Below are 13322 nucleotides of genomic sequence, written 5' to 3' on the forward strand. Positions count from 1 at the left end.
CAGACTCACTATATCCCATAAAGCTCTTATGCTGTTGCAAACATCCAAACAAAATTTACTGCTTATAAAGAGACTCAAAATAAGTAATAAGTGGTGGCATAGTTAATTGTAGTTTCTTGTAATGCCTTTTCTATAGAGACTTACCACTTTCTAGCTCTAATTTTATTAACATATTTTCAGACAAGAATGTTCCTTTGTTTCCACAGAAGAATCTCAATTATTTTAAATCTTTCAAATAATTCTGTCATAGCAGGGAGGAGTTCATGTCAAATAATTTTAAGAAAAATATTTTTTTTGTTTGTGACCTATTTATTCCTTCTCTAACACTTACATATATGTCAGTTACAGTGAGTTTATCCTTGTTTTAATGCAGACAAATTCAATAAGATTGTACAGAGTCTATATAGAGGATACTACATTCTGATATACTTTGAATGTAGTTCTTCGTCAGATTCCAGATTCTTCTTTTTTTTTCCTGCTGTATCATCTTAGTCTGTATTGTCTAAAACTCACCTCTACTTGGTGGAGTCTTATATAGAAACCATAAGTTTCCATTGTACATATGTCTTGCCTAGTTGAAAGCAGGCATATGAATCCTTCTTACCTTTAGCCTTTTAATTCTCATGTTTTGAAACAACAATTCCTCTTTTGCTGCCACGGAAATTTGAAATTAAGATCTTGCCCCTGGAGCAAATAAAAATTTTGAACTGACCTTTCGTTTGGGCAATTAATGATCCACTTAACTTGGGATTTCATTTAAAAAGAGCAAAAATAAAAAAAAAAAAAATTAAAAAAGACAAAAAAACCATAACAGGGTGTTTGTCATACCAGAGCTGATCTAACCTTATTTAAAATCTTTGCACAGCTGTTAAGATGTACTTATCTCCCTTTCTACCCATGCTTTTGGATCTGTGTTACACCTGCCTCATTCATACTTTCAAATCACACTTGACCCCAAGTCAAGATGAACCAGGCTTTGAAATTTTGTATTTCTGCCCTTTGAAATGATATGACAATGTGCCATATCTTGCTTGTAAAAACTAAATCTAAATTTAGAAAGAATTTTCTTGCAAAATCTTTGTGAATGTAGCAAAAGGTTAACTGCTCAAATCACAGTGTCAGTATTAATTTCCAGCAATTATTTGAATTTTGTTGTATGCTGTATGTAGGGAGCTCTAAAAGGACTCCTCACCTATTGTCTTTCAAATACTGTGTTCACTGCATGACCTAACCTCAAATACCTGCAAACATAAAGATGTTACCCTTGCCTTATGAGAAAAGTGATTGAACTCTGCAGAGGTCTTCTTGCCTCTTTTTCATGCCTAAAATAAAGATACAAATTTCTCAGTTCCTAATTTTGTGACAGCTAGCTTTACAATACCCTGTACACCAAGCTCAAAGTACATTTTTCTCTGTATTTTCTTGCACACTATATTGAATCTATAATGTATTTTATTGAATTCACTATGCTTGATATTCATTTCTTTGTGCTTTATTGAGTGCAGTGTAATCTTTAACCTATAACACGCTTTCATTTTATTTGATGCATTAGATCTTATTACATCTTTTTTTTTTTTTTTTTTTTTTTTTGTGAGAAGTACTCATATTATTTTGGCAGAAGGTGTTTATCACCATTTTCATTTTTGAAGTGTGTTTTTATGAGTCTACAGACTTTAGCATAAAATGTCTACTAAAGGATGCTCAGAACCAGTATGTTAAAGCCTGGTCATTTTAAATATTCAGAAAAGAGGATTTGTGTCTAATACATATGCCTGAAAATAGAATCTGTACATATTAACAGCCATTCATGGGCATTGTAGCTTATGCCCAGGCTTTAAATCTCAGCAGAGCTCTTGTCAGCTGGATTTGCCCACTTGAACTGAAAGGGAGCAATACTGGTAATCTGCCCAGTAGCTTTTTGTCCAGCATTATTGTAGGATGCTAAATGAACCTGGTTAGTATACCCTGTACTGAACTTTGCCACTGGTTTTCTCCTGTCATTTTTTCAGACTACAAAGTACTAACATCTTGTTACTTTCAAATTAACACTGCTGTTAGTCATGCTTGGGAACAAATGAGTGATGAAAAAGGCATTCCTTACACAGGAGTCATTATTATTCGTCTATCAAAGCACTGAATGATGTTTCCTTTTTTTTCTTTCTTTTTTCCCTTCAGATTATTACTTTAAGAGATTATATTCCCAAAATCATTGGCCCAGATGCTTTCAATCAGTATATTGGCCTTTATAAAGGTTATGATCCCACAGTGAATCCTACAGTTTCTAATATATTTGCAACAGCTGCTTTTCGTTTTGGTCATGCAACAATCCAACCGATAGTAAGGCGATTGAATGCACAGTATTTAGATGATCCAGAACTCCCACATCTTCAATTGCATGAAGTTTTCTTTAGTCCTTGGAGGCTTATTAAAGAAGGTATGTTTTTATTTAAACTGTTTTTTGTTCTTTGTGTGTTTCTTTATTTTGTTCTGTTTGCTTTTCCCATAAATATTACAGTTTCTTAAACGTTGCTGGTCTTAAATTAGGAATAAAAACATTTATTTAACTGCACCATTTATTTATATTGTTGAACATGTTCCATAGAATTAATACTAACTGAAACAATTATTTTAGGTAAATAGTTCTCTTAATAAAATAGATTACTCTCTAGATTGAAACAAAAAATTGATCTTTTGTATGCATTTTTGTGGATAAATGTATTATTAGATTGCCAAATTTTGTATTGCAGAGGAAGCAGGTGGAACATTTTCATTGTGTTACCACAATTTCAATCTTAAGTAAATTTTTGCACTTTTTTTTTTTTTAGTGTAAAAGGCTATGTGGCCAGTGTTTAAAGGCAGAGAAGCATACATGCATTCACATTTGTTGAGAACATTATAATGGTTTATATACAAGCTGTAACATTATATTATTTCTGTGTTTGAAGGAGGCTTGGATCCATTGATAAGGGGTCTTCTTGCACATCCAGCAAAACTGCAGGTGCAAGGTCAACTGATGAATGAAGAGTTAACAGATAAGCTGTTTGTGTTGTCCAATAATGGTTCACTTGATTTAGCATCACTGAATTTACAGCGTGGCCGTGATCATGGACTCCCAGGTCTATTGATTTTTCTTAAATCTTCTTCCAATCAGGAACTGAGATATCAATCTTTGTATTTGGGATGTAATTGTAAGTTTTTATTTAATAGCTTTTTTATAGGAAAGTCAAGTCTCTTTAAAACACAAGAAGCCAGTATTTTCAACTTTGATGGAAAAAAAATATTCCCCAGCATTTGAAATTAAAATAACCTCCACAGTCTGCAGTCTGGAATGTGAAAGACCAGTACTGATGAGTAGATTTGGGTGCTCCTGGCACCTGACACTCCCTCCTGCAGGATTCAGCTCCAGAGAAGTGGGGTTTTCTGACTGCAGCACCTACTTGGAGTTGAAATGTCTCCAGGAGTGGTTAATGACTTCATTAAATGTATACCTAACTTTTAGAAACGTCACATTTTTGTGCCCACTTTTTGCATTGGATTTCTTGCTCTAGTTAGCCCAGGGTAAGGCTGAAATAACAGTTAAGGACCATGAGCCCACCAGACCATGGGTGTATGGAGTTAGAGGAAGACTATGCTGGAGCTTGGATCAGTTTAATCACAACAGCTGATAAAACATACAGTATGTTCACAGTCCTGTGTAAAATCCTCCCATAAGTGTGCCACAGTCTCTAAATGCAGAGGCAACAACCCTCTGCAAAGCAGACACTCACTGCATCCTGATCCCCTACCTGATCAGACCACTTGTCTGCATGAATAAGGAAAAAATGTGGTTGCCCTTTTATGTTCTGTGCCTGATGTCCTACCCACAGAATACAAGTAACTGATTAACTAAGGTTGCTATGTTTCTGGGTGACAAACCTCTCCATTTCTCCTGTTAAAGCTGTGTGACTCTGTAGCTGGGAATATGGACCTGGCCAATAGAAATGAAGTCTGAGTCCAGCCTGGAGTTTAAAAGTCTTAGCCAAATAGGAGTAGAAATGGAGTTTTGGTCTCCAGGACCAGAAATGCAAGTCTTACTGGGAGACGGGGAAAATTAATTGCAGTGATATAAAAGAATTGGAAAAAATACATATTTTCCAGGGAACTAGACATTTCCTAAAACAATCTCCTTAGTAAAGAGCTTTAGGTGCTAATGGAATTCAGGGTTTATTCCTGGATCTGAATATCTCCAAAGAAAATGAATGCTCCTGCCTGCATTAGCTCAAAATATATCCCTTTATTTCATATTAGCATTGCTTAAATATGGGAGAACATAAAACTCGTCTTCCATCATGAGAATGATGTAATATTTGCATACCTTGTAGCTGCAGATCCTGCTGTAATTTTGCCAATCATTTTAACCAATAACAGCAGGACTATTTTTGGTAATAACTGTCTATGATTGTAATTAATATTGTCAGAATCCAGTGCTTTTGAATGCATTAATTTCAAATATCATGCCTAATAGTAATCTAATCTTTCTTTTAATCATCATATTTATAGGTTATAATGACTGGCGAGAATTCTGTGGCTTACCAGAATTGGAAACTCAAACTGACCTGAATACAATAATAGCTAATCAGAAAATTACTGAAAAAATCATGGAATTGTACCATAATCCTAGCAATATTGATGTTTGGCTTGGTGGTTTAGTAGAAGACTTTCTTCCAGGTGCTAGAACAGGTCCCCTGTTTGCCTGTTTAATTGGAAAGCAAATGAAAGCACTAAGGGATGGTGATCGGTAAGTTTATTCATGATGCTGAGTCTTTTGTGAACCACTCAGCAGCAACTGTCATTTTACAGATACATGTGGATACTTCTTAGCATGTAAGGCATTATGATGCTTAAACATATTTTTAATTATGTAAAGAAATTATTCACTGCCAATACCTAATTTTTGCATCAGTCTCTCCAGTTTTCTTGGGTAAACCTTTCCTTATTCTTTTTTGATCTGTGTAGTCTCAAATTCAGATATAGGGATTGTTTCTGTAACACTGAGATGCCCAACTTTGAAATTCTGGTGGAAACTCAAGGTGCCAGCACCAGTTAACTGTGCCAGGAACATGTCTCCTTGTGTGTGAATGGATGTACAAATCTTAACTATCCAATCCCTGAGGGATGCACTAGGCTGAGGATCTGAGGATCCTTAACTGAAAGGATCTCAACATTTTTCACAGAAAATCTGTAAGAGAAAGGAAGGTTGCAGTTAAGACTTCCTAGAAAGGTAAATAAAAGCACCAGGTACTTGGTCTTATGGGTATCAGGAATGCAGAGTGCTCCCAGAACTGCCACATCAGACACACCAGAAGAGGCTGTCACTTCATCTACTCTTCTACAACTGCCACCATGTTCTGCCTTGTACCTTCATACCAGGAAGGCAGAAGAAATGCTATTTCAGGCTTCAAAAGGGTTCAAAAGATGCTGCTTTTATCTTTCTTACTTCTTTTCCTGAAGCAATTGTAAAACCAACCTTTGTTTTTCATTTTTGTCATATACTTATGGCAGCAATTTAGAATCTCATGAGAAGACTAATTTTAAACTACTCACACCACCTTAGCAGTGGTGTTTAAGTACATCTGGCCCTTATGCTCACCTTTACATCCTCTTAGAAGTGGAAAGAAGACATTATGTAAATAAGAATCTGAAACAGAATTTAAATCTGAGCTTTAAAAAGTGTTGATTAATTAGCTCACAGGAAAAAGCAATATTAATCGAAGTTAGTATCTTATTAAGACAAGCCATATAGACAGCAAACATTCCACTCAGTTGCAGCAAAAACATGGTTGTACGTTTTCTGAATTGTGATGGCATCCTCAATTCTCTCTTGAGAATGATGATTTACTGAGACCCTTCCAGACTTTCTTCTTTTATCCAGGGTCACATGATACTGCTAACATTAATTAAACTTAACCATAATTTAATGTATTATCTTTAAACTGAGAAAAGATTAGTTCTAACAGTAAAAGAACACCTCAAGTTTATGCTATAAATTTTGTGTCTGCTAACTTAAGTGTGAAATGGTGTTCGATTATTGAGACTATGATATTTAAGAAAGTCAGGAGTATATAACAACGTATTGTAATTGTCATAGAGTAAGCATAAGAATGAAAAAGTCTAAAATTCATTGCATTGGCTTGCTGTATAATATGTTGGATATTGTATCTGCATTAGTAACGCTACATGCATACCAGATAAACCTATTTGTTAGATAAACCTACACGTTAGCAAGTAGGAATTTCAAAACATCTTTTTGAAGTTATCAATTTAAGTTCATAAATCAAGACTAACTGGAATTTTTAACTGACTGACTGCCATCCTCATAACCTTAAAATCTACTGTCAGTATCCTGAAGAAAAAAAGATTTCTTTCACCAGTGTAATAAACCCAGGCCCTTATGCTGGGTTTGGCCTTAGCCTACCTTGACTTCAGCCAAATCACCTGGAAACAATTGTTTTTGTTCCATCAACTGTTGCCTTCTTTTCTGTTCCTGCTCTGAATCCTTGTCTGATCTCAAGGTTTGAAATAACAGGGTAAAGACTTTGTACCTGACTTTACATTCTTAGCATAAGAGGGTTGTGCCTCTATTTATATTTTTCTTCTTCTTCTTCTTCTTCTTTTTTTTTTTTTTACTATAATCTTGCAAAATTCACCTGTAAAATTTTCATGACTTGCTACATATCTGCTGAAGCAACCTTTCTTAGAGCAATCATCTAGCTGCTGGGTAGATTAAAAATAATGATCTGCTCAAACCTTCTCAGCAGTGCAGATAAAACTGAATTTTCTGATGAAAGTGGAACAGCTTTTTATGAAAGAGGAAACTGAAGGATGTAGGGGAACTGACTCGTGCAAAGCCTTTGATGACTTTTGTTATAAGAAGGGGTCCAGAAACAGTCAGTGACATTTCAGAATGTTCTGAGAAGTTTGGGGACACTGTATAGATTGGAAGCAGAAGGAAAACACCTTTTCTTCTCTCTCCAGCCCCCCACTCTCTTCTGTACTTCTTATCATAGTGCTTCTGTATTGCGGAACATTTGACCTATCCTTGGTCACATAGATTTCATCCTACTCCAACACAGTTGGAGAGCAGGAGAGTTATCTCTTCAGACTGTCCCACTGTAGGTATCTAATTGCCTCTATCTAAAGCTGGTTCTGCAAAATTACACAAACACAGTTTATTATTTAAGTGAGTTTCATGAATGTGAGTGGCTTTGGACTTCTGAGTAGACTTCTGTTAGTAGAAAAACCAAATTAGTCCTGAAAAGCCTCCCAGGGCACACTAACAGCCCCTACGTTTCCCACAGAACAGAAATGATTATTGGGCTTATCGCTTTCATTGAACAGTTGCAAGGTTTGTCATTTAATACATGATACACATGATACACATGCAGGTTTTCCACAAGGTCCACAGCCAACATTGAGGTTTCCTTTTCATCAGGGGGATATAAACATTAAAAGTACAGACATCTCCAGAAACCCCACTGTTATTTCTCCAGTATTACAGACGAACAAGTCCTGTGCTAAATCTGAGACCAACTGGTGATCACATCCATACTTTACAGGTGATGGTTCTAGGTCATGTTAGCCCAGATCTTGCCTAGCAGTAGGGAAAACTCCATCTGTCCTGAGCACAACTGGGAATTATTAACATGGTTTGATGTGCTATCAAACTCTACAAAAATATTATTTTCTATTCATTACATCTTTATGTGTAAAACTGCAACAAGCAGTCTCTGTGATCTTTCATAGAGTATCCCTTTCTTTGTTATAAAATTTATAATATCTTGTTTATCTTGTTTCCTTTCACTTTCTCACTAAGCTTCTTATTGTTTTTATAATTATTTGTACGTGTGCATATACATATATATATATTGTAGACGTATAACAGGTACACCTTTCCACCAACTGATTCTTTCCTTCTGCCATCATATTGCTGGTGTGACCAAGGGGAAGAAGTTACTCCTCTCTCTAATTTGTGATCAAAAACACAATTACTGACAACATTCTGCTATAAGTATTCTACATACCTACAACTTCTTAGCAAACAAAGAGCTCCATGTTATACAGAGAAGCATTCAGCAATAACTTCATAACAGCAATTCTGTAATAGCAAGAAAAGTTCAAATGTTATGGTATGTATTTATTATGGCTACCGCTGCAATTCTCCTGTTATTATGCTTGAAACAATTTATGAATGCATAAGAATGCTGGTTTGCATAAGATTAAGTATCCAATTCAAATAATTTGCACCTTTTTTTTTTTTTTTTTTTTCTCTCAGTACTGCAACTTTCTTTTGTGGCTACAAGCAACTCAGCATATGTGAATTAATTAATAGTTTTACTTATCATACTTTAACAAACCACCTGAGATGACTAGTACCTCAGACTCACAACAGCCTTCCTGTGTCTTGTAAGATGGATATGCAAATCTGCAGATTATGGAGTTTCAATTTATTATTCTTGTATCCACCTACATTTTGTTGTAATTTTTTTTTTTTAATGTCTTCTTTTGTAGGATACTCTGACAGTAAGAATAATCAACTCTCTGAATTTAATCGTTTAAAAATATTTCTATCAACCTTTCCAGATTTTGGTGGGAAAATGATAATGTTTTCACTGAAGCTCAAAAGAACGAACTCAAAAAGCACTCTTTGTCTCGTGTGATTTGTGACAACACAGGGATTTCTGATGTGCCAGTAGATGCCTTTCAACTTGGAAAGTTTCCACAGGATTTTAAACATTGTAGTAATATAGATGGAATGAATTTAGAAGCTTGGCAAGAAATCTTTCAGGAAGGTAATTTGGTAATTATCCTTTTTTTGTTTGTTTGTTTGTTTTTGTGATGGGAGAGAGAGTAACCTGTAGTTAGAGCACTGACTGTGGATATTCAGGTCTTGAGTACCAGATCTGTCATGGAACTTTACCTCTTCAGTCCCTTAGAAATGAAATCTAGATCTTCTCTCCTTTCTCAATTTCCTCCTCTGTAAAAGGATACTGTCTGCTATTTTCACCTTGATAAAACAGATGGCTTTGTACACAAATAATACACAAATATTATGCTAACTGGGGCAGGAGTTCTTGAAAGTATAGAAAATATATTAAGTAAGATATCTGTAGACCACACTGTTTGGAGGTAAAGTTATTTTTACAAGAATTGTAAGTCAGACCTGCGGAATTCCACATAAATTCTTGTCCAGTAATGAACAATTAAATTCTTGAAGATCTTAAAGTGAGTAATTTCACTGAAATTAATTTATAGCAGTAAGGAATAATAATTTTTGAAGGTAAGCTGGTATGTTTTTAAAATGTGATTTTTTTATTTGTAGAAGAAATGTGTGGAACACCAAAGCACGTAGAAAATGGTAATTTTGTATATTGTTCAGAATTTGGGGAGTCTACAGTGACTTATTCTTGTCAACATGGATTTCAGTTACAAGGAGAAGAGCAATTGAGCTGCACAAGTAAAGGCTGGAACTTTCAGGCTCCTGTTTGCATAGGTATCTCTCTGGATATATGTATTTGTTTCTGAATTTTCTAAAAGCTCATCTAACACTGTTTAAGAGAAGTGAACTTTCATTTCTTGTCTTGAAATGTATTGCTTAAATGTAATTTTTTCTTTGTGTTCCTCATAAATGAGTGCAGTTTGTATGACAATCAGTCTGCTAGGTTTATAAGTATGATGACACGATAATGCAAAACTGCCCATGATCCAGAATTGCTATCTTAATCTCTACCTATGCTGATTCATCATTAAGATTGATGACAGGGAAATGTCAATTCAAATGTCAAGTTCTTTACAGAGCGGTGAGGTGCTGGAACAGGCTGCCCAGAAAGGTTGTGGATGCCACGTCCCTGGAGGTGTTTAAGGCCAGACTGGATGGGACCCTGGACAGCCTGGTCTAGTATTAAATGCGGAGATTGGTGGCCCTGCGTGTGGCAGAGGGGTTGGAGCTTCATGATGGTTAAGGTCCCTTCCAACTCTGGCTGTACTATACATTACTCCCTCCTTCAATGTAAGAATAAATCAGACTGTTGTTTAAGTCATTTTCCTAAAGTGATTCAATGGGCACTCTAGATACAAAGTGAACTCAGCTCTTGTAGTTGATGTGTTATCCTAATAAGTTAAGCAAAGGTGACAAAGAAATACTGAATACAAGAGAAATTAAGCAATTTCATTCTCATTCTATTCCAATTTCCACCCCTCAAATATCAATGAAAAAATATGACAGAAATGAATTACTTCTGCAGGTAGAAAAGCGGAATAGTAAGAAGTCAGTTAAAAGACATTTCATGAACATTTAAAAAAAGAATAATTTTCTGATAATTTATTTACTATTTTTCTCTCCTCTTTTTGCTCTATTTTTTGCTATTGAAAGGAAAACTGAGAGAAGGAGAATATGGCAAATATTTGTTGCAAGACATTCCCTCTTCACTGTTATGAGGGATGAATTCTCTCAGTGTTCATATTCTGAATGAGAATGTTCTTAATGATATATTTGTGTGTGTGTATTTCTATGCACATACTCAAGCTGTTGCACCTCATAAGAATGTGAGAGAAAAACCTGAAAAGGCTGTATTTAGGAATATGTAATAGACTGTGTGAAATTACTTTAAATGTAAGGGCTGCAGCTGATCTGCAGTGTGCTTTATTTATCAGTATTTCTGTGATAGCAGAATAGAAAGCTACTGATTCTAATTGCATACCTGGTTTATCAGAAGTCAAATGAAATTTGCATTTCTTTCCTTTATTCATATCCTATTTATTTGCTGAATCTCACCCACATTAATACTATATAAAGAAATAAAGCTGTTAAATGAATTATAATAAAATCTTTTCATTAGACTAATATTCTGGCTACAAACTGAATAAATAACTTATATGAATGAATCATTCCTTGTCCTAGTTTCCTTTAATATGCTCAGCAGTGTAAACAAAAGACTTTATATCTGCTATAGGAAAACAAGCTGCTGCATATATTAAATAAGAAATGCCTTTATTAAAAGAAAGCCATCAAACACCACTTATGCAGATGCTACTTCAGTTTTACAGTAGAAAGTATTTTGTCCCATGCATGTCTGTGCAATGCGTTCTCATTCTTCTAAATGTTCAGCAAATTAGGAATAAGTCAAGCAATATAATGAGGAGGATCGAGCTTAGCATTTCTGCAGATGGTTTCAAAATTATATGCTTCTCTGGAAAAGACAGAGTGGCCTGCTGACAGAAGCATAGAAATTTGAGAGCTGTTAATTCCTGCTTACTAACTTTGGCTTTGATAGAAATCATTTCTATTGATTCAGGAAGACATTTAGTGCTACACTGTGCTACCTTTATAAGTGCCATCTTACATTGGATAGATAACTGTGTTTACTTTGCTTAAATAAAGTACCACAGTCTTTGAGCAGTAGGATAGGCTGGTTAGATCTGAAATACACTATTTCATGGCCATAAAACCAATTAGTTAGTTAACAGATAACATGAGTGTGACTGAAAAAGAACCTCTGAATTACAGCGCAGAAAAAATCTATTCAGGTTTTTCTTTCCCAGTGATGAAATCTGTGGGAATTAAAGTAAAATGTGGTCTTGAAGGTGTAATAATTACTAAGGGCACTTCATCCTGAACAACAGACTAGTTTACTACTTCATAGAGGCATTATGGGAGATAGTATTTCTTAAGGATTTGTAAATTTAAAATTATTCCTTCTGTGATTACTCTTTCGGCTGTCTCAGTTGACAGTTAGCTTTGGACACAGCTGCTGCTTTGTATTAAAATTTAAGAAAGGATCAGGTTTGATCCCATTTTCAGTGACAGATTTCCCCAAGTGGTTTGAGTGACAATGTTAAGCTAAGCCAGTAAACCATTTTTACAGGGTCACTTTCTAATACTAATACTGATGGGGGGAAAAAAAAAGAAAAAAAAAAAAAAAGCTATGTAGACAGAGGTAGCAGCTGAAAAAATGAGGTAGAGAATGAAAGGAAAGGAATAACCAAAAAGAGAAGGCATTGAAGGCTCAGAGAGTTGTCTACATATGGGCTTGCAGTGTTTCCCAAGGCAAGGAATCTGAGGTGTTGAACAAACTGGCAAATATGGCACAGCACTGATGGGAAAAAATCTAAAACCGTGCTGGATGTTTTTAGGAAACTGAATGAAGTTGTGTAAGCAAATATTACACAGAAGGAAGAGAGATGCAGAAATATGAAAAAGACTACATTCTTTTCTCATTGTGTATTTTCTTTCCTGCACTCCACGCTGATTCCCCTTTTGCATAAGACTGAAAGCAAAAGGACTTGAATGGCCTCAAGGAAAATGCATTTATGTGCATCTTCAAGTGGCTAAAAATGGATAATTGTTCATCTGCTCATTATTCTGTTGAGATATTGCTATTTCACAGAATTTATATACCTTCTAGTAGTAATAATTTTTTTCAGTTGTATCACAGATATGTCCAAATCTAACCTGAATCTTAGACTGTTCAAAATAATATCTGGAAATGTATAGAACCATTTCAGTGCTACTATTTTTTCATTACTTCTATAGAGCACAGTATAAATAATGTTTATAGAGGAACTGGAAATTTTAGAACATAACGTAAACCCATTCAGCTCAAAAAGTAAAAAACAAATTAAAAAAGGTAAAAGCAATGAATATCAATATGTAATGCAGAAAAATTTACTTATGAATACTTGTAGCAGGTGTGCATAAATTATTAATCATTCTCTAATTTGTAATGATTATTGATCACTGTTTGTTCATTTTGCAGACATCAATGAGTGTGAAAATGAAATTAATCCACCATGCTCTCCAACTGCTAAATGCATTAACACTAAAGGCAGCTACAAATGTCTCTGTACTGAACCTTACAAGCTGGCAGAAGATGGAAGAACCTGCACTGATCGCACTCATGAACCTACTGTCCATTAAAACTTTCTCAGTTCTTTTTTTAACAGTGCTGTAAAAATGTTAAGATTGAGATCTATGACAGAACTGTTAAAATATCTAAAAATTTCTGCAGACAGTCTTAGTCATAAATATACCATCAGATTCTGTAAAGTAAATAAAAGTATTGAATAAATAACATGGAGAAGGTTGACATTTCCCATTCTTCATTTATAAAAAACATTATTTTCTGACAGTGTATATGAAGGGTGATATAACCTCAGTTCACCTGGTTTGTTCCACCTGTTACATTGCAAAACGGTTTACTCTAGCATAATTTGCACATTTTCTTGATCTTCTTAATTCCAGCATCCCTGGAATATGCATTGTGTCTTAAATTTTAAGTGGGGAGCAT

At 34.9% G+C, this 13322-nt stretch overlaps 1 protein-coding gene across 1 annotated transcript in view; it reads left to right on the forward strand.

Annotated features, from left to right (window-relative positions):
* Positions 1-12952, forward strand: part of TPO (thyroid peroxidase) — a 51985-nt gene extending 39033 nt beyond the window's left edge. The window contains exons 9-14 of the mRNA XM_090136152.1: positions 2176-2434; positions 2946-3116; positions 4540-4777; positions 8620-8828; positions 9359-9529; positions 12792-12952. Of these exons, the coding sequence (XP_089992278.1) occupies positions 2176-2434; positions 2946-3116; positions 4540-4777; positions 8620-8828; positions 9359-9529; positions 12792-12952 (1209 nt within the window). The remainder of the gene's footprint in view (positions 1-2175; positions 2435-2945; positions 3117-4539; positions 4778-8619; positions 8829-9358; positions 9530-12791) is intronic.
* The last annotated feature ends 370 nt before the right edge of the window (positions 12953-13322 follow it).

The sequence above is a fragment of the Phasianus colchicus genome, chromosome 2 (assembly GCF_987193195.1).
Source record: "Phasianus colchicus chromosome 2, bPhaCol1.hap1.1, whole genome shotgun sequence".
Classification (NCBI taxonomy): Eukaryota; Metazoa; Chordata; class Aves; order Galliformes; family Phasianidae; genus Phasianus; species Phasianus colchicus.